The sequence below is a fragment of the Muntiacus reevesi genome, chromosome 3 (genome assembly GCF_963930625.1).
Source record: "Muntiacus reevesi chromosome 3, mMunRee1.1, whole genome shotgun sequence".
Lineage (NCBI taxonomy): Eukaryota > Metazoa > Chordata > Mammalia > Artiodactyla > Cervidae > Muntiacus > Muntiacus reevesi.
The window spans coordinates 186,860,025-186,880,486 of NC_089251.1; the positions used below are offsets into that span (position 1 = coordinate 186,860,025).

At 38.0% G+C, this 20,462-nt stretch overlaps 1 protein-coding gene across 11 annotated transcripts in view; it reads right to left on the reverse strand.

The window, feature by feature from the left end:
• EYA4 (EYA transcriptional coactivator and phosphatase 4) overlaps window positions 1–20,462 on the reverse strand; it is a 299,810-nt gene that overhangs the window by 6,713 nt on the left and 272,635 nt on the right. For 7 of the 11 annotated variants that reach the window (XM_065931318.1, XM_065931326.1, XM_065931323.1 and 4 more), the window contains 6 exons: window positions 13,749–13,838; window positions 7,932–7,990; window positions 7,664–7,824; window positions 5,041–5,155; window positions 2,965–3,086; window positions 317–417 (listed from right to left, as the gene is read on the reverse strand). In XM_065931318.1, the coding sequence (XP_065787390.1) occupies window positions 317–417; window positions 2,965–3,086; window positions 5,041–5,155; window positions 7,664–7,824; window positions 7,932–7,990; window positions 13,749–13,838 (648 nt within the window). Of the gene's footprint in view, window positions 1–316; window positions 418–455; window positions 557–2,964; window positions 3,087–5,040; window positions 5,156–7,663; window positions 7,825–7,931; window positions 7,991–13,748; window positions 13,839–20,462 lie in introns of all 11 variants that reach the window. The other 4 variants (XM_065931327.1, XM_065931325.1, XM_065931321.1 and 1 more) reach the window with 1 other exon arrangement.

The window sequence follows — 20,462 nt, forward strand, 5'->3', positions numbered from 1 at the left end:
TGCTCAAAATGGTTATTTGTGCCCCATCTTTCTTATATCTGTGTGTATTACACACACACACACACACACATAAACATACACACAGATAAATATAACTAAATGTTCCTACATTTCCTGTGAAGTTTCAGGCAAAAAAAAAAAATGCTAGACTCCAAATGGTTTATTTGAATGTAAGTATTGACCTTCTCATGCTCTTACTGCTTTGCATCTATAAATTTAAATCATTTGTCAAGCTGCCCTTGGGCCAAACTACAGGAATGCAAACAAAAAAGCTTGCATTAGAAGTATCACACCAACATTGTTTGAAACAGGTTACCTTTTTTGCTGCCTGTTCTTCTTCTACACCATCCCCAATTACAACATATACTACTTTTCTGCCAAACCTTTGCATTATTCGTTCAAAGCAACTTTCTTTTCCTGGAAGATAAACAAGATAAAGTTCAGAGTGAAGTTACCTGGTTAGCGGCATGCTCCTCATCTCGGCCATCTCCAATCACAACATAAGTTATGTTAGTGCCAAATCTGGACACTATACGCTCAAAACAGCTTTCCTTGCCTGAAAAAACAATGCACTGCTTATTCTTCCAGCCATCAGAACCATTAACTTAAAGATTCATAAAGTGTCAAGTTCCTTTCTCTTGAACATATATCACTTAAACTAGCTTGCAAACTCTGGGCTATGAAATCAACAAATATGGTTGAATATCCTAAATTTTTACTTGAGACTGATTATTAAACAAATGTGTCCCACACTCCAAAAAATGTCAGAAAGGTTAAGCATCTGACCCAAAGAAACCTGTTTGTATCTTTCGTTCTACCTGAAGAATACAGGAACAGCTTTACAAGCAACTATTCATTTTTACATTTATTTGTATAACTATGTATCAATTTTATCTAGTTTGTCTTCAGTAGTATAGACAAATCAGCTAAAAATATTACTGTGAAATATTGAAAGTTCACCTAGAAAGAAAGAGGAAATACTAAGATATGGGTTTACCTTGATAAAACAACTCCTTTCTTCAAGTGGCTGGAACCTAGTTTGCTCAGATTAATTGTACTAAGGGTGCTGTCTGGGCCACAGTCCTGGGGACAGTGGCATCCTCTGACTGCACTATGGGAATAACATCATGAATTTCTACATGCTCTTTGTTTTTAAAACACTAGCATTATGTTTTGAATTTCTCAGTATGTTCATGCAGTCATAGCTACCTCTGAATTTTTTTTTTCTTACTCTTACAGTTCAAAACTCCAAAAAGTACTGACTTAAAGGGAAAAATAAAAATTTTTTTTCATATTAAGTATAAGGAACAACTTAGTCTTATTTAATAAGAAAGACTGTTGACCTTACTAGAGGAGATGTTTACATCTGTATAAAATACATGTAAATCCATGGCTGATTCATGTCAATGTATGACAAAAACCACTACAATATTATAAAGTAATTAGCCTCCAACTAATAAAAATAAATGAAAAAAAAAACTGTGTCAAAAAGCAAAATCAGGTTCCATGTAGTAATCCTGCTAGCATAAATATACACATTTATATAAAAATGAATGGTGTATGATTTCAATACCCTTAGACCATGAAGTTTTTGCAACTTATTTTATGTCCTTGGATATATTCCAGTGTCTCCGAGTTTATAGTCTATGGGAACTTGAATAGAATTTGTATCTTATTATTATATGAAAAATTGTATAAATCTTATTTATGTTGAACTGGCTCATGGTACTTCTCAGGTCTACTATATCCTTCTACTTGTCTGTATACTCATGCTATCAATTTTTGAGAGTTTTATATTGAAACTCCAACTAAAAAATCTTAATTCATCTACTTAAAAAGTTATAATATATAGTGGAACTATTAACATATATAACTTTGTTTTGTATTTTCCAAATCTCCTGTAAATGTTTTCATAATTAAAAAAATAAAAAAGAGAAACAATGATTGGATTAAGATAAGTGTTAAAAAACAAACAAACAACAAAAAAATGAATGGGATTTGTATCAGGGCTCTGAATTGTAATGCTCAGGACAACCAGGAATTTATGAAAGCTTGGCCCTCTTTAACTATACTCCCCAGACAGCTGCAGCTGGGGGCTCTTTCTGCCTGTGCCAATATCAGAACTGTGCAAGGCCCAGGGAGGTTATTTTTGGTCGGGGATTTTAGGATTCTGAACTCTTGTCAAGCTGCCAAAGCCCAAGTTTGTTGACCTTCAAGGCACATTATACAACCCATCTATTTCCCCAGGCATTTCCTTGACAGACAACAGAATACATGAGTTGTTTTCTTTTAACTCTTTCAAGATGGCAGAAGTTGATGAGGTTTTGTTTCTGAAAGTTTATTAGAAGTCTCAGCGCCTGTGAAAGGCACTTAAAGTCAAAGATGGCTCCATAGATAGCTGTGATCTAAATAAACAAGGTGGTAGTTCTTTGATTGCTACCGAACGTTTTGGGAAATGTGTATTTTCAGCCATTCACATGCTGCGGATGTTCCAAATGTGTTTTCTGATTCATGAAACTTTTTCTCTCTTGAATTAAGGATACTAGTTTAATTCATCTGATACTCCCATATAATGCTAAAATGGTATTTTTATCTTAGATCTAGATTACTGAATATGCAAGGATATAATACCACATATCATATTTATTAAAATATTAAACTCTATGGCAAAAGATACTATATATTATTTAAATAACGTGTGCCATAATGAATACAAATAAATAATATAAATGTATATATAAAGAGTCAGATACAGAGTTCAGAAATTCATAGGCAACAGCTTTCATAAAATTTACACAAGCTTAAACAGTTGCAGAGAACTTTGTTACTTGAGCTCTACCAAATTTGTTTGATATTCTAATAGCAAAATGGATGAAAGAGGGAATCATGCGAAGACACACATTAAGAAAATCCCCCAAACACAGATCTGAACATACTTCACACAGTTAGAAATAACTCTCTTACCTATTTTAGTTGCACTGTAAATATTCTCAATGGGAAAAGCACCTCCTAAACTATAGAGCAGAACCTTCGCCAGCGCTGGGATCAGCTGGGTTGTTGTTACCAAGACATTTACGCAGTTACTCCTAAGATGGGGAGGAAATTGGCATATTTGTTTTCTAATAATAACTTCTATGAGTGCAGATTTTAAATTACCTCTGCAATCTTTCAACCCCACAATAAACCCCCACTGATAACCCAACCTTTCAATGTTCAACGGTTGTTCATGGTGCCTAGCACCTAGTCGGCACGATGCCAGATGCTGGGAATAGATCCCAAAATGCAGTGAAGGGAAATATGCACGCCTTTGCTCTGATACATAATTCAGCAACGATTGGCATCAACATCTGCTTTTCTGATATATGTTGTGAAATTTACCAATAAAATGAGGATGTGGATTACGTGACAAATTTCATGACAAATTTCAAAACCGTCATTGCGTGATGACTTCTTTTTCCCCTTCCTTTCCTTGATATTCATGTATTTATTTACTTATATACATTTATGTTTCATATGCATACATTTACTTATATAATATACCCATGTATTTAAAAATAATTTATATATACTTTGGGTAACACAAAGATAATCTAAACAACAGCGTAATAACCTTTGTTTTAACTATCTAGGAGACTTCTTTAAAAACAATGACAGCACATTCTACTGCATTTTACACAGGATTTCAGGCTGCAGTCCTCACATCCCAGCCTCCTTAACTTTTGGTTTCCAGGTCACTGTCCCAGAGATCACAAGGCAGCAAATCCCATCTTAAAAACAGCTTTAATTGTTAGACAATTCTTCCTCCATGGAGCCAGAAGCTCCCTTCCTAGGATTCCTACTCATTGGGACCAACTCTCTCCTTCATAGATGCAGAGAGAAATGTAATTTGCTTCCCGCTCCACATCTCAAGCAGTTGACATCAGTAACCTTGCCCACTCATGACTCTTCTTCAGACGAAACTCCTTGATCTCTCCCTCTGACTGTTCCTTGTATGTAGTTTCCACAGCCTAAACACGTCTGGCCTCTTTGTTGGACACAAAGTGTTTCAGATATGCCACAGTCCCCGTTGGAATGAGGTGCCCCAAACTGAGCGATGTTCTCGGTTCTGCTTCTACCCTGACCCAGGAACCTGCTGCCCCTCCCTTTCCGCTTAGCCTCCCTGCTCTCAATGCAGTGGCTGGTCATGGCACACGGCTCAACGTCTCGAGCAGGGCTGGGGGCACATCTGTCCACTTCTGTGTTCTGAATGCTAGACTCTCCTTCCACTTTGTTAAGGTTTCTCTGAATCTTAACTCAACCAGTCCAAATATTAGCTCTTCTCTGAATTTTGTTTTGCCAAGCACACTTGCTAAGCATAATTTTATTTATTCCTCCACACATTTGCTAAGCATAATTTTATTTATTCCTCTAATTCAGAAATAAAACTAAGGAATAGGACAGAACAAAGATTCTTTCCCACCCTATTTAGATATCATGTTCCAGATTTATATTATTTTATTCATTAGTATTTATGGCACATGGTATGTAACTCATTATGTCTACTCAATTCTGCTATCTACACTAACAAAAGTCAGCATTTCACTGTTCTGTTCAAACAACACAAAGGTTACAAGTTATTTAGGAGCTTTCTGTTGCTTTTTTGGATGTGTTCGAATTATGTGCATTATCTATAGCGGCTTAAAAGACTTAAAAACATGCACAGATTATATAAACAATGTGTATTTTTGCCACCATCTTCTGCATTTTGCCACCAACAGAGTGTTTTTTAAAAAAATTTGGAAGTCAAATGACATTCCCATGGGATTTATCAAGGGTTATGAGGAGGAATGGATAAAAAGCAGCAATCCCCATTCTCCATACACCATCCCACCACACACACACACACACACACACACACACACACACACACACACACACAGAAGTGTTAGGTCCCTTCAACCTCTAAAACAAGTCTGCGAATTAAAACATTTTGATACATGCTAGACTACTAGAAGGACATCTTCAATACAATAATACAGAAACCGCAACAATGCGGCTTACCTCGTACTAATAATTGATAAAGATTTAAGTGCATTTGTCAGCCAGGAGTCTGTCAGACCTTCGATCTCAGCCCTCAGCTGCAGCCACGCATCTCTCTTGGCGGGGCCAAGAAGTCCTGCAACACAGAAAAGCAGGGCAGAGTCAGGAGATCAACGTTTTGCAGGGATGCCTCGCCTCGTCTCCCTTCTGTCTACTATGGATAATTTTTATTCCCACCTATATCAAAAACAGAGACTTATATCAACTCTGATCTTTCATGTCAGAATTGATTATCCATTCATTCAGTCCACAAACTGAACAACTTCTACATGTAACAAACAGTCTGGGTTAAAAACTAGGGATATAACAGAGGAGGGAGGGTCATAGTCTCTGCCTTCACTGATCCCAGAATCTGGCACGGACGATGCCAGTCACCGGAGGGCCCCTGACAGCTCCCCTGCCCGGGTCCCACTCCAGTAGACCGACAGAATAGGTCTAGTGGGGAAATGAGGGTCTACCAGCCTAGAGATATGAAACCCAAAGACCGTGACCGTCAGAAAATGCTCACTTTCTTAAAAATCACAGCTATTACCACTTTGAAATAATAATGGCATTACCACATGTAGCTTTAGAATTTTTTAGAATTTGTTTCTAATATTAATGCTGAAGCTAATAGAAATACTTTGCTTTGTTAAAAGGAGTTGAGAACTTGAAAATCCTAAAGCCTGTGACAGAGCTACAGTTGATGGCTGAACGTTAGAATGGTATTAAGACAAGAAAAGAAATAGTTATGCTAATTTTATAGAGAAAGCTCTTGCTTTCATCATAAAATAAGAACATGTAAATTGACTAAATAATAGAGTTTCTTATTTAAATCCTATTTCAGAATACTGAGTACATATATATAGGTGGATATTAAGGTGGATATTTTTAAAATCAAAATTTCTAGTTTCTACCAAATCTCATTTGTCTTTATTCCAATAAAGAGATGCTAACATATCACAAAATGGACTCATACCTCATTGTTTAAACTTCTTCAGCTATAAGATTATTTACCAGCAAGCTTGTTAATTTTTATATAATTTTAATAATAATAAAGATTGAGGGCAGGAGGAGGAGGGGACGACAGAGGATGAGATGGTTGGATGGCATCACCGACTCAATGGATTTGGGTAAACTCAATGAGCTTGGGTAAACTCCAGGAGTTGGTGATGGACAGGGAGGCCTGGCGTGCTGTGGTTCATGAGGTCACAAAGAGTCGGACACGACTGAGTGACTGAACTGAATAATACCCTTTAAGAGGGAAATAATGACATGCTTTAATGAGAAAAGTTAATTCAAATTTCCCAAAGGGACATTTATTTTAAAATTGAACTTATTACTCTCAATTGCTCTTAAACAGTATATCTATTTATTTGGTTTTGCAAAAAATGTCTTGCATAGAATGTCAGAGTGAATTAGGAAACCTGCGTTTCTGAGTTGTCTGCCTAAACTGCTGGCCAAGTCAGTAGACTGCAATAGCCTGTTTCTCACTTGGAAATGAAGAACACCCATATCTAAGCTTCATTGTGGTTTTAACATTATTATTATCCATGGTTTTACGTGTTTTTGTTCTCCTGAAGTTACAGAATATCTACTGAATGTCTATTATGTGCTTCAAGCTAGCGAGGCGCTGGATACAAGGCCAACAGACACACAGCCCACCCTCATGACGTGTATGGTGTAATATACACTACAGACGAAAATTTTATTTATTATATTGTATTCTATGACATATATGTAAACATACACATGTAGAGCATTCACAAATATATTTAACTGTCTTCTTCAATTTTAGATTCTGTTTTATACTCCTCAATCATCACTCTTTTTGTTTAAAAAGTGAAACAAAAAGCCCTAGGAGAAGAACCTTAAATGACCTCATAACTAATCCCTAGGATTTGCCCACCCTAAGATTTTGGTGACCTAAAACTGATCCTAATAACAGAGATCATTAAGGTTTATTATACCAAGAAGCACATCCAGGATCTTAGTTTTGATATCACATGTTTTGATATTACCTGTAATTTATGAATGAGTATAAAATGGTTTAGTTACTACCCACAGAACATCTGAACTCTTAAAAACCATGATATATATGGCAAAGATATATTGACAGATTATATGCAAATTTTGAAAGGATAAATTTAGTTGATGTCTTTGGAACAACATAAAGCACTGCTTGTGTTTCTTTCTGATAGGATTCCAGAAAGGTAATGACTGCTAGCAGCTCTGTTTCAATGACTGGGGCTCTTGTCTTTAGATAGGTCTTCTTTCCATGGCCTCCATCAGTTCCCTGTCTGGTTTTCACTGGGAGTGTCCCAGCTGAAGAAGGGTCAAACAAATGTCCTGCTATTAATCTTGACCAAACATCTGGGCACAAAGAAATCCCAAGTCATCTGACAGTTGCTGTATACTTTATTGTGCAGTTAGATTTTTTCCCACCAACTCCAAGAAACTAAAAATTCAGGCTTGCTCTCACCCATCATGAGTCCTTGGTAATTTATTTCACAGAAGGATCATCCTTAATACAAAACTTGGAACTGTAGTTCAAATTGTACCTCTATCTGCAGTACCTTTATTAAATGTTAAAAGCCACACATACCTCCCACGTTGTTCTTGTAGGTGTTGTACAATTCTTTTACTCTTCTGTAACGAAAAGCCAACTTCCTCATCCAGTCAACCCCTCCTCTTACACCTGTTGGCAAACAAAGGTTTGCACTACTTGCAGCTGCATGGAAGCCATCAGTTGCAAAACTGTAGGTACTGCAACACCCAAAATACATTAAAAAGAAATAAAAGAAATAATTACATGTGCAAAACTTCACAGCTGAATTTCTGTAGGAAAGAGCATACTGAAAGGCGTGGCTTACCTTAAGTCCTGCCCATTGTCATCGGAGGAAACATCATCGATGTGAACTTGATCACACTCCTGTTAAAAACATGGGAAGAGGTTTTTCAAAGGAGGCTAGTCACCATTGTTTGAAGCTTTTTCCTTCTTTCCACTTGATCAGGCTACGGCCAGAAGGGGGCAGCATTTCCCCACCCATCCCGCCCTCTCATCCTGGGAAATGGCACTATTCCCAACCTATAAGATCTAAACCCAGACAAGGGCCTTTAAAGCCTGAAGAAACAGGGCATATGGGTTTCTTTAGAACAAATAAAAACTTAATTTTAATCTTAAAATGACATATAAGGAATATTCTTTAGAATCTTTACAATCACCATTATGTTACGTTAATCCTCATGTTCGACTCTTTGCTACCCCAAAGATAATCATTGGAGATCACTTCCAGTCATTTCTGTTATGCACACATAAATATGAAAGCAAAGCTAACCTGAAGACACTCAAGCTTATTTGGGCTGAACACCCCAATGGCGTTCCCTGGTAGCTCAGTCACTAAAGAATCTGCCTGCAGCGCAGGAGACCCAGGTTTGATCCCTGGATCTGGAAGATCCACTGGAGAAAGAAATGGCAAACCACTCCAGTATCCTTGCCTGGAAAATCCTGTGAACAGAGGAGCCTGGTGGGCTGCAGTCCATGGGATTGAAAAGAGTCGGACACGCCTGCGTGACTAACACTAACCCCAGTGGTTACTATTATGCATTATATGTTGAGCAGCAACAGAGGGTCTTGATGATTATGGTGCTCTGTGAGATTTCTATGAATCCCTGATTTTTTGCTGGGTGAATGATACCACGAAAGAACCATGGCGACGTTATTTTAAAAGTCCTGGTCTTTCAATACAGCAAAAAGCTAATAACCATAGAAGCTGGTGGTTTTTTTTTTTTTTTTCTTTTTATAGCTTGTTTTTAAATCTAAGCTGAAAAGAATACTGCAAGTAAAAGGGAAATGATGAAGATTTACCATCTCCAATGTGTTACAAATTCAGAGGAAAATAGACTTTAGGTATATACATCCACATAATTGACCTGTTATAGCATACTCAAATGGCGACTTTTTGAAAAAAAATTCAATTCTTTGCTGTTCTAAGACTCCTTTCTTATCTTCAAATAATCTGCAAAGCTCCAGTGAAGTAGTACACGATATAAAGGTGGAATCTGGCTAAGGCATTTCAACACCGAGAATTTACTAATACTTCGCTGGTGGCTCAGACGGTAAAGAGTCTGCCTGCAGTGCTGGAGACCTGGGTTTGATCCTGGGTTGGGAAGATCCTCTGGAGAAGGAAACAGCAACCCACTCCACTATTCTTGCCTGGAAAATCCCATGGACAGAGGAGGCTGGAAGGCTACAGTCCAAGGGGTCGCAAAGAGTCGGACATGACTGAGCGACTTCAGTTTCACTTTTCCCTTTCAGAATAAGTATGGTTTAGTCTTCCGGACCTCATTTTTCCCCCCATCAAAATATTCCAGTCAAACTCACAGAGTCTGGCTATGTATATTAAGTTCTTATCTTTCAAAATCAATTCTAAAAAATCATTACATTTGAAGATAAGATGCCATACTAAAGACTTTTCAGCTACTATTTATAATTATTATAGGACTTGGAAGTATCTGACAGTGAAACATTTAATATCTCATCTCCAGCCTTCTACACTGAGTATATTAGATTCTGCTGCAGTGTGAGGATAAATTAGCTGGCTCAGGCTTCTTTTAAAATATGGACCTTAGTGAGTACCTCAATCAATACAATTTTAGTACATAATTTGAAAATCCAGGTAAATTAATCTTAAAGATTCACATGAGGAACATAAATTATGGGTTCAGTAACTTTTTAATAAGTACATTCACAGATAAGGGAGGACCTCAAAAGTTAATCTGACTGGAAGCTCCCTGAGGGGGCTGTTTGGATCACCTGGATAAACCCACATTTAAAGCACAATCTGGCACAATGCAATCACTCAATTCTTTGTTGACTAAATAGCAGATGTCTAGACAAATGTAATTCAAGGCAGAATTACCACAATCATTTAAATGCTCTGACATAAGTTTATGGTGATGTAAAATATTCTAGATGGTAAGGGCTATAAGAAGATACATCAAGAGTGAAGGAAACAGCAAAGAACAGAGTGTGGGCTGAGGCTGCAGGACAGGCATTTTAAAAAGATTCTTTCCCATTTTGACCGAGTATTTGTTGAAAAAAGCACAGCTCAAACTTTAACCCAAGAAGGCTTTGGGTTTCCAGAAAATTCTCAGGGAAAAGTGTCACACCAACCATAAAAGCTGTTAGATTGGGCTCTAAAGGAAAGGGTGAGATGTAACCAGGAAATATAAAAGTTGGAAATAAAAGTTCTTGCAGAATACCGAGGTAGCAAAGCAGTTCTAGATGACAAGAATTATTTCTTGAGTTGGTTACATTCCTGTTAAGTATGAAGACCAAATTAAACCACCATTGAAATGGGAAATGCAAAGTTGCTCATTCCACTGAGGTTCTGAAATCTTTCATCATGTAAACAATTTCCACAATTTTACCATAAGTTATTGATATTAAAAATTGGGGTTCTTATGAATTACATTGGCAATTGTGAGTCATTTCTTTATCTAATACTCTCTCATCTAATTTTTAAAAGAAATTCCTCTGACACTTCAAGTATTAACTCACATGATTAATTTGTACATTTTGCCCTCAAATTTATTTTTTACTCTTGAGGACATCAGTATATCAAACTTATTGGACCGTGAGTTCCATATTTGAAGTTATGTTTGAGGTTTTTCCAAATGGAACTTTTCTTTAAATTTATGCCTAGTTAACTATGCTTGTTGACTCTGGATCTGTGCCTGAGGATTACAGTCCAGTGAAAGAAACCTGAACTTCAATCACTTACATTTTTAGAAAAATCTAAATAATTGTTCTTCAATTAGCATTCACTCAGAGGAATTTTACAAGAATTATTTTGACTAAAACCTAAAATACTAAAAAGAGTTTCATGCCTTGGCTTTAACAAACTTTAGTGTAAGAATGCGAACATCTGGAATAATTCTGGCACTAATCTTAAATTTTTTAATTTTAGAAAGTCTTAGAAGGTGACTGCAAAGTTGTCACTGATCTTTATCAGTTATAATCCATAGAGGTCTTCTCTCACTTTTGTGAGCCCAAACTTGGTGCCTTCTCTTCTGGAAGCTATTTTAACTGAAATAGCATATTATTTAAATGGACAGCATCCACTTCTTATGGGCAGCAGAGTGAGCATCTGCCTTCTCTACAGTTAGAAAAGATGTAGTGAAGTTCCTATTAAGAGGATTTAAATTTGCATCTTTCAAGGAATTCTGTGAGAGCATCTGCTACTATACATGTTGCAGTTTCTATTGAAGGGTTTGTCTCACATAGATTTTTAGGTTAAAAAAAAGGAATTCCCAGAGATTAAATGCCCAAGCCGGGGGGGGGGGGGCGGGAAACATAAGCAAAATATGGAGTGGGACCGAATGATTTTGAAAGCTATAGATTTTGTCAGTTTCAGTATTTGTTTATCTCACTTAGGTTAGTATAAGCCTGTGAGTTTCCCTGGGCCACTTGGATGTGTGCACACGTGTGTGTGTTTCCTGTCTGAGAACTCAATCAATTCATATGCAGAGACGAAATTATTTCTTTGATTCAGTAAGTTATTGTTGGATATTAAGTTTTAGTGGTTTTGAATGGAATTTTTATCACATTCTAAAGCACAACTAAAAAGTTATAATCAGAGAAGAGAAAGTCAATACCAATATTTTCTCATTTACTATTTCTACCAGAGATCCTGCTGAGTATTTTAAAGATATAGTTTATACAGTATCTAATCCAAAATAAAAATTCTTAAAGCACAAGAGCCAACCACATATTTCTGATATGCCAATATTCATGTCAAAACTGCTAAAGGTATATTTAAATTCATCATACACTACTTCCAAATTCTCACTTTAGTGTTCTATTAGAAGTTGGATGGTAAATTTATTCCATCTGGTTTCAAAAGTACCACTAAAAACCCTAAAGGGTCATTGATTCCATTTACGTCTAGTAAAAAATAATAATTGAAATGAAATAAAGCTATAAACTTCGGTAAAATCACATTAAACTTCTCTTTTGTGTGTGTGTTTCATAGATTTGAGAGGAATAATAATTTTAAGAATTCTTTTTCAGAATGAGACTCATCCATTTTACCCAACAGAAATACCTGCAAGTTATATGTTATCACCATATATGTATAAAAAATTCAAGTTCCTAAAGTGTGTTTTCTATTATCCTGTATATATAAAATCATTCTATACATTAGACAGAAATAAGTAGCAAGGTTAATTTATATCAGATTTTAGAGAGGTGATTATTATTTCTTTTTATCTAAAACTGGAAGACTTGCCCAAGAATACTGATCTTTCATACTATTAAAGAAAACAGTAAAATCTCTCTAAACAGAATTTAAAATTTTATTATCCAGTAAAAACAGTGACTCAATGAAGAAAGAATAAGAAAGAAAATGCTATTACACATATTTCCAGCCCATACATTTATGGGATATGCTGAACAACATATCTTTTACTTGAGATGCCTTAAAACTGGGTTTAAGACCTTGTCAATTAAAAAAAAATGTATTTAAGACACTGTACTAACTTGGATTATCTTCCTCTCAGCTATCTGTTAATTTCAGCATAGTATGGGGGCTGAGTGCGTGTTTTGGAGCCCAGTAGATTCCAAAGTTTCAAATCCCAATTCTACCACTTAGCAGGTAAACTTAGATGCAAGTTTTATGCTGATGGACCTTACAGTGTCTTCTCTACAAAAATTTTATGATAAACATATTTATTACAAAAGGTTGGTAACTAATTAGTGGAAATGTCAAACACAAGGTGCAGATTCAGTAATAATAATCTCCATCTTCACTCATACTGTGATTATAGATAAACACTTTAATTTCACTGTGAAACCAGGAGATAAAAAATCAATTTGAATGGATCATTTTAAAAAGAGAAAGAAAAGTCTATCTCAGTATAGTTGTGTGAATCTCTTCCCAGTGCCCATGCTAGTATGTTATTTCAAATTTCATCATCTAAATACCTAATGACTCAGACCATTAGCACTCAGATTATATACCTTATTACAGTACTTATTCAGCTATCCTGAGGCTATTTTTCTTGGGTTCTTTCAGTTTGTTGTTACTGCTTTTACTTTCTCTTCATTTAAGGTTGGAAATGAAAAGATAAATTAGGAAGAGAAAATAAATGCAATCAAACTGGTCAGAAGTACTATATAAATAGGTCTCACAAGGTTTTATCCAGAAGAGGAATAAATAGGGAATGCTAATGACTAGAATTAGGTTTCAGATTATCTATAAAATTTAATGATCCATGATAGCACTAGGAGCAGGATCTGTGACTATTGTGCAGTCATTAACCTAAATTGCATCCTGGTTAATAATCTGGAAAAGCTAATGATGATTCCAAAGATAAAATGAATTGTGGCTGAGACACTGGACCAGCAGCAGCAGATAGGGGTGTACTGTATGGGACAGAAAGGCAAGACTTCCTTTTTGAAGACATTTCTCTTCTCAGTATATGCCAGTAAATATATATCTTTCATGAACACAGTTTAGCTTTTGTTTATTTTGCATACACAATGTCTCCCTTGACAGAAACTTCACTTTTCTCTTGAGCTATATTTCTATCTTTCCAAGTTTTTTTCGAGGTTATCTGCATATATCTAGAAAAGGTATGAGTTTTAATAGTTGGATACAACTGTTCTTATCTTTTAAAATTCTTACCTCTAAATCATTAAAAAATAAGTGTGTATCAGCAAGATTAAAAATCATTTCCTCCATTCGAAGTCCAAGGGTTACAGCCATGGGGGGATCCTGAAAAGGAAATGCACATATGAAGTAATTTTTACTAATAACTGTGGTTACTGAAAATTATCTTAAGTGCATATGGTTGTGGGGATGGGGAGACTGTAGGGATTTTTAACCTAAGAATGCAAAAAATTTTCCTGATTAACAGAAAAGGTGCCTTTCTAAAGTGTTATCTAAAATATGCTAGATATACTGATATATCTGTGAATTTACAGAAATTGATATGCACAGAAAGATGACTTAGATATGCTTTCACATAAAGCAATATATTCATGAGAAGAGGAGGAAGGAAGCAAGCTGGTCCATAGGAGTTTACTAATACTCCACAGAAAGTCCTTTGGTGAAAGGTAATATTCCACTGAAGAATGGAGCAGATCTGTTAAAGAGAGTAAAGGACATCCTTTTAAGAACGACAACCAAGAAGTGGAAAAGAGAGAGAAAGGTAGATTTATTGGATATTTGTAGGACCTGAGCAGGCAGTGCTGTCTGGAGTGGGATAGGAAAAGCTGGTAGAGACTGATGGGACCACACCTTCATTACTAATTGCATTTTGATCAACAGACAATATTTATCTGAATCTTTATAAAGTATGATCTCACCTGCATTTGACTAGGGACGAAGAGGGAAGGCTGGAGGATGACTAAGAAACATTAATGCAGTAAATGTAATATATAAATATATAAAAATAAAACACATACATCTAGAAGTTTAATGAAAGTAAGGAGATTAGCAAAAAGTCAAAGTGATTTAATTTTTATTTACAGAAACCAAGAGCAAGGAGCAAGCAAGGAGCTGAGAATGAAAACCAGAATTGGTACTTTACCACAATTAATTACAGTTGAAAGTCTGGCACAGAGGTGTAAAACTTTATTTTAAAAAGTGAGGAGAGTTTAGGGCTGGAGCTAGGGAAATAATTAATGCACAAAACTTGTGTTTAAAATTTCAAACTTGGAATGATCTCTAAAGGAGGAGTACTCTGGAAGTGACTCTGGAGATGAGAAAATAGAAAGCCTGGAATCTTCAGAATCTGAGACCAGAATGGGTGTTAGCAGGGAGAAGAAAATGGTTTCAGATGCAGCTGACAAGTCTAGAGGATACTATTGGTTTTGGCTGAGAAGTTATTTTGGAAGACCTTGGAGGCTGATTTGGGTTGAGTGGCTGGGCTAGGAGCCAGATTGTAGGGATCTGAGGACAGAGAACCACACTTGTGTTTTCAATGATCTAATAAATGGCATTTCAAGAAATGTATTTAAACTTGGGGAAATATAATGCTAACTTCAGTGTATTTTATGATAAGAATATACAACCCAGGTCAGGACAAGCATTGTTCATATAGACTCCCAAACTTACTCTACTTAGCAAGCAGAAGACTCTCTTCATTCCACACCTATACACCAAGAATCATTCTTTTCCCTTTTACTTCTAATATGCTTTGGCGGGGAGACCTTAGCGTGTATGCATATTTGAAGTGTCATTCTCCTATTCTGTAGTGATGAAAACCTACAGAACAGGAATTGAGTGCTTAGAAGGAAAGAGGTCACTGAGATGTTGAGCAAAGCTAAGACTTGATGTGGGAGAAGACAAAGAGAAGACAATCATGTTGGGTGTCAACATAATATTATAACTGCTTTTGTCTCTTTCTTGGAGATTTCTGTGGATTTCATAGCTAGACATTCTCTCTTCTCAAAATCAGAGATTCATTGTTCACATACTTGATGGCATCTTGGTACTGTGTCCTCTGGTCAGTATTACTCTACTGCTAAATTCATCTTTCTTCCAGGGACAGGATCATTTGGAGCACCCAAGTGCTCCACACACCCACACACCCAAAGTGACAGTGAAAGTCACCGAGTCGTGTCCGACTCGGTGACCCCATGGACTGTACAGTCCATGGAATTCTCCAGGCCAGAATACTGGAATGGGTAGCCTTTCCCGTCGCCAGGGGATCTTCCCAACCCAGGGATCGAACCAAGGTCTCCCACACTACAGGCAGATTCTTTACCAGCTGAGCTACCAGGGAAGCAAGATCAAGTAAATTCCATTTCCTCCAACAAGTATTCATTCAAGACCAAGAACAAAAATATTAAGGGCCCATTTTGTGTCTCAAAGAGTTTCAAAACTCAGAGTGACCTCTTGCTCTGTTTCCTTCAAGTGTAAAATTCTTCTTATTTCTTTTTGTTGTTTGTGTTTTGTTGCTGATGTTGACAGGTAACCTCCGAAGGTAAAAATTAAAAAAAAATTTTTTTGTCTTTTTTTTCTGTTAAAAAGTCCTATTTCTTGTCTCTTTTATTATGAGGGGGATGGGTGTGGGGATTGAATAGGCTAATGACACAAAAAAACTTGTAAATATTCTGTCTAGTCATGGGACCATGAACAAAAAGCCTAGAGAAATATCAGGAAAAATCAAATGTAATTATAGCATGAAAACATATAATTCCATTAGTGACACTCTATGCTTTTGAGGAATGTTCACTGATGCAAGACAATAAAACTGAGTTCCACAGGACTCTGTTATGTTTCTGATGATTACTGCCCCAAAGATATTATATTTCAGACAGGGGTTCAGAAATGTCTTTATAGGAAAGGTTTTTCTTTTTGAGACTAGGTTGCTTAAAGTCTCATCCTATTATTGGCCAATTTTTCTTTCTTAAGTTTTAGATATAATTTTTAAATTTCTTATGTTCATGCCTCACATTCTTTGCATTTACAGATCAGATTTATGGGACGGGGGAAAACATACTGTTCCTCTCTGATTGTTACTTTCATCGATGCCACGCTTCTGTAGTATGTAACTCTTCATGCAACCCAAGCAGTGATAGGAAAAATCCATAAATAATGCATTTTGGGCAGCCAATGGACATGCAAACAAATATAATTTTTAAAAAACCAACAGGAATTCTGCAACAAGGAAGCCTAGCGTAGGATGTGATGAAAGCTGTTCTTGAGAATCGCACTGGAACGCGATCCTGTGGCAATGGAAGGGGCCGTTGGTTTACTTCTTGAGCTATGGCAATCCCACATCACACAGTCTCCTAGAGCCAGGACTCAGTGAAGCATTTTGGCAAAACATCATTTGTTAACTGAGAGAGTTTCGGTTTGAGGTCTGCCTGAGTGTGAACTAGCTGTATTTTGCTAAGGTTTCGAGAGAGCCAGGCCTGTTGAAAGCTATGTTGAAGGCCTGGCACAGAAGGGCTACCAACAGCCATCCCACAAGCCAAGGAAAACCATGCTTGTAAGAGGCGCTGGTCTTGTCTCTAAGAGAAGGTCGAGTGAGGGCTTACTTTCATATATCTAATATTACTCCCCTCCCCTCCAGCTTACTAAGTCACTGGAATAGCTAACTCTAAGTAAGCAGATTCCAGTGCCCTGTTTTCCAATGGAAGGGCCCATAGATGTAAGAATCCAAAAAGATGAGCAGGAATTTGGTGGAGGTCACTCTCATGGTGGGCATACAGACCACCAGGCAGGAGTTGTCAGAGCCTACAATCCCACAGTTTTATCAGGCATTTGAGAGTTAAACATAATTTCTGAACTGAAGCCAAGTTTTATGCAGAGATGTTTGCTCGTTTTCATTAGATGTTTGTAGAATTACGGGCACCTTATGAATCAAGGGTTACTGCCTTTTCTCAGTTTAACTGTAGTGAGTGTTGAGTTTAGGGTCTGGAATGAAGTGACAGTGAAAACTTGGCTATAGGGGGAAAGTGGGATAATAAAGGCAGTTACAGGGTTTTGTGGCAGCTCTGATGCGTATTATACACGTAGAACAGTTCCAATCAGCTCAAAGTTTCATGTGGGGCAAACTGAACCTCTGCCAATTGAAATTGACTCTATGTACTGCTCTATAAAATACTGAACCTATTCCCAAGACATCTGTTGGAAAAAGAGAGAGAGAGAGAGACGAGAGCCCCAGAAACAGACAGAGAGGAGATGAAGAAAGCGAGCAGCTCTTGGCCCTCAGCTGTGTGTTTCTCAGCCGGATGTGACCGCTGTAGAACAAAGTTAGGATCAAGGACAGCGCGTCTCTATATCAAAATTCTAACGCCTATTAGCCGTGTTAGCACAGAGCATGAGCTGGAGCCAGACAGTCTGTCTAGGGGCCTCTGCCCTGCACTGGCCCATCAGCTGGAATTCCTTCTCCAGGGACACACTATAAAAACATCTCAGGAGAGGCAGCAATTATGTATTTTTAAAGAAATGGGTTCTTTTTTTTTCCCTAAAGAACTCAAGCTCTTGGAACAGTTATTCCCTGGAGACCTGAAGCAAGTCTGTAGACATGTGCACACATTACAGGAAAAGGAAGACAAACCAGCTCCACGAACCAAGGTGGAGACAGCTAGTGGGTTAGTTAGAATACAGAAACTCTTTTCATCAGCGACAAGAAATGCCATTGACATTCAGTTGTGAATCAGAAGGGAAATTCTGCAATTGAGCTGTTTGTCTCTAATGGAGAGCCAGTGGGCTTATGCGTTCTCAGGGGGCATTAGAGAAAGGTTTCAACAACATTCATGTATTTAGCACGTATTTGTTGAGTGTCTACTACGTGTCAGACATGGTCAAATTCTGGGCAGAGAGCAGAAAATTAAATAAGCAAAGTCCCAGCTCTTATGGGGTTTATTTTATTCCTGGATGAGCCCTCTGATAAATTCATGGACAAAAGCCTAGGAAAATATTCCAGGTGGTGAAAAATCAGTCAGCAGACACAGAGGGTGTGGGGCTGGGTGGTGAAGACTCACATAAAGAAAGTGCAGGGGAGGCCATTCTCAGGAGATGACAGCTGAGGATAGGAGAGCTGGGAAAAGGGAGGGCTTGGCCATGCACAGGTGGGGCACTTGGGGATATCTGGAGAGGCAACTGCCATCAGTGCATGTGGGAGAGTGTGAGGCAGAGTGACCCAGGGGAGGGACAAGACGTGGACCAAGAATTTTAATAAAGAGGGAGTACTCCCTGGATCACATGCAGGTGAGAGGGAACCCAGGCAGATAAACCCTGCATCTGGCATGCAGGTCACTGCTCAGACTTGAAGAGAGTTGCTGGACTGGCAAGTGAGGGAAGAGCAGAGAAAGTGGGCAGTGACTGGAAAATGGCTCAAAAGGCTTTGCTGGAGATGGGACCGGTACAGCACATAAAAGGTGGCCTAGAGGGGCAGGGGGATGGGAGGGAGGTCTGAGAGGGAGGGATATATACATACACATACTTATGGCTGATTTACATTGTGCAACAGAAACCAACACAACTTTGTAACGCAAGTAATCCTCCAATTAAAAATAAATGGTTACAAAAGAGCAATGGAAATAATCCAGAAAAGTGGGACACTTAGGATTCAGGAATGAAAGGGGTCTTTTCAGGAGGTGATTCACTGGGTAAGTGAGAGGGCCTGGAGCCAGGGCGTGGTGGGGGTGCAGAGAGCAGGAAAAGAATAGGGTTAGGATGCAAAGATAAAGTGACTCTTCCTGTTTGCTTTCTTATCTTAAAGTGATAGAGGAGCATTGTGCACAATGGAGAGGGGGGCTTTGCGGAGGTGAGAGGAGAGAAGGTTTGAAATAATAAGCTGGAAGAGTTGGACCAGCAGTGCTGGGACCCACTGGAGACTTGCGGCCACATTCAGCTGCTTGAGGTGCAGGCAGGGTGTTGGGCAAGGTTTTTTGTTGCTTTTGCTGATGTTGGGTGTGCGGTTTTTTTGTTTGCTTGTTTGTTTTTGCAAGGTGAGTCTGATGGAGAAAAAGAGGGGTGAAGAAGATAAGACTTTATGCAAAAGAAGGGTGAGAATCACATCCAGGGCTGGGACAATCACGTCTGAGGCACAGGCTCTTCAACTTGACCACACATGAGAAACACCTGAGGAACTTTGAAAATTCCTGCTTCCCAGGCCACTGCCTTGTGCCAGTTCAATCAGATGTGCTCTAAGGTGGGACTCATGCGCCAGCAATTTCAAAGCTCTCCAGTGATTCCAGTGAACACAAGGCTGAGCATCAGCAGAGTAGGACCTTGCTACTCAAAGTGTGGTTTACAGACCGGCAACACTGGCATCTGCTGTGCACCTCTTAGACAGGCAGACTCATAGAACTACCGCAGAGATCTAATGAAGCAGAATGTGTAGTTTAACAAGATCACCTGGTGATTCATACACATGTTCATATTTGAAAAGCCCTGATCCAAGAGCTCTCCTAAAAGTCTGGGACTGTTAGGGAAGACCAGAGCTAGCATGGCCTTCTGGTTTCCCAGCAGTTAAACCTTTGAGATGCTCCCAAATGACTCTGAAGATGTGAGCCAGGTTGATGATTGAGTAGAATGATGATTCTGTATAATTTCTGGGGAATTACGCTTCCCTAGAAAAAGCTTAAAGTTATGAGTAAGAATGCACTGTCCCAGTCTCATCTCCATAAAGATCTCCTGTGGACTTAGGGACCAAGTGACTTGCGCTGCCCCTTTTCTTAGTCATGTATCCGACTACTTGCTAGAGAGCAGGTAAACATGAAAAGCTAGCAAATCTTTCCTCTGTATTAAAACGATTCGTTCAAAATCCAAGTGTTTGATGTAAGCATCATATTTGTAATTAGGCAGTAGACAATATTAAGAAATCAGAAAGTATGAAGGTAATATCACACAGCTTATCTACTACTACTAGCTTCT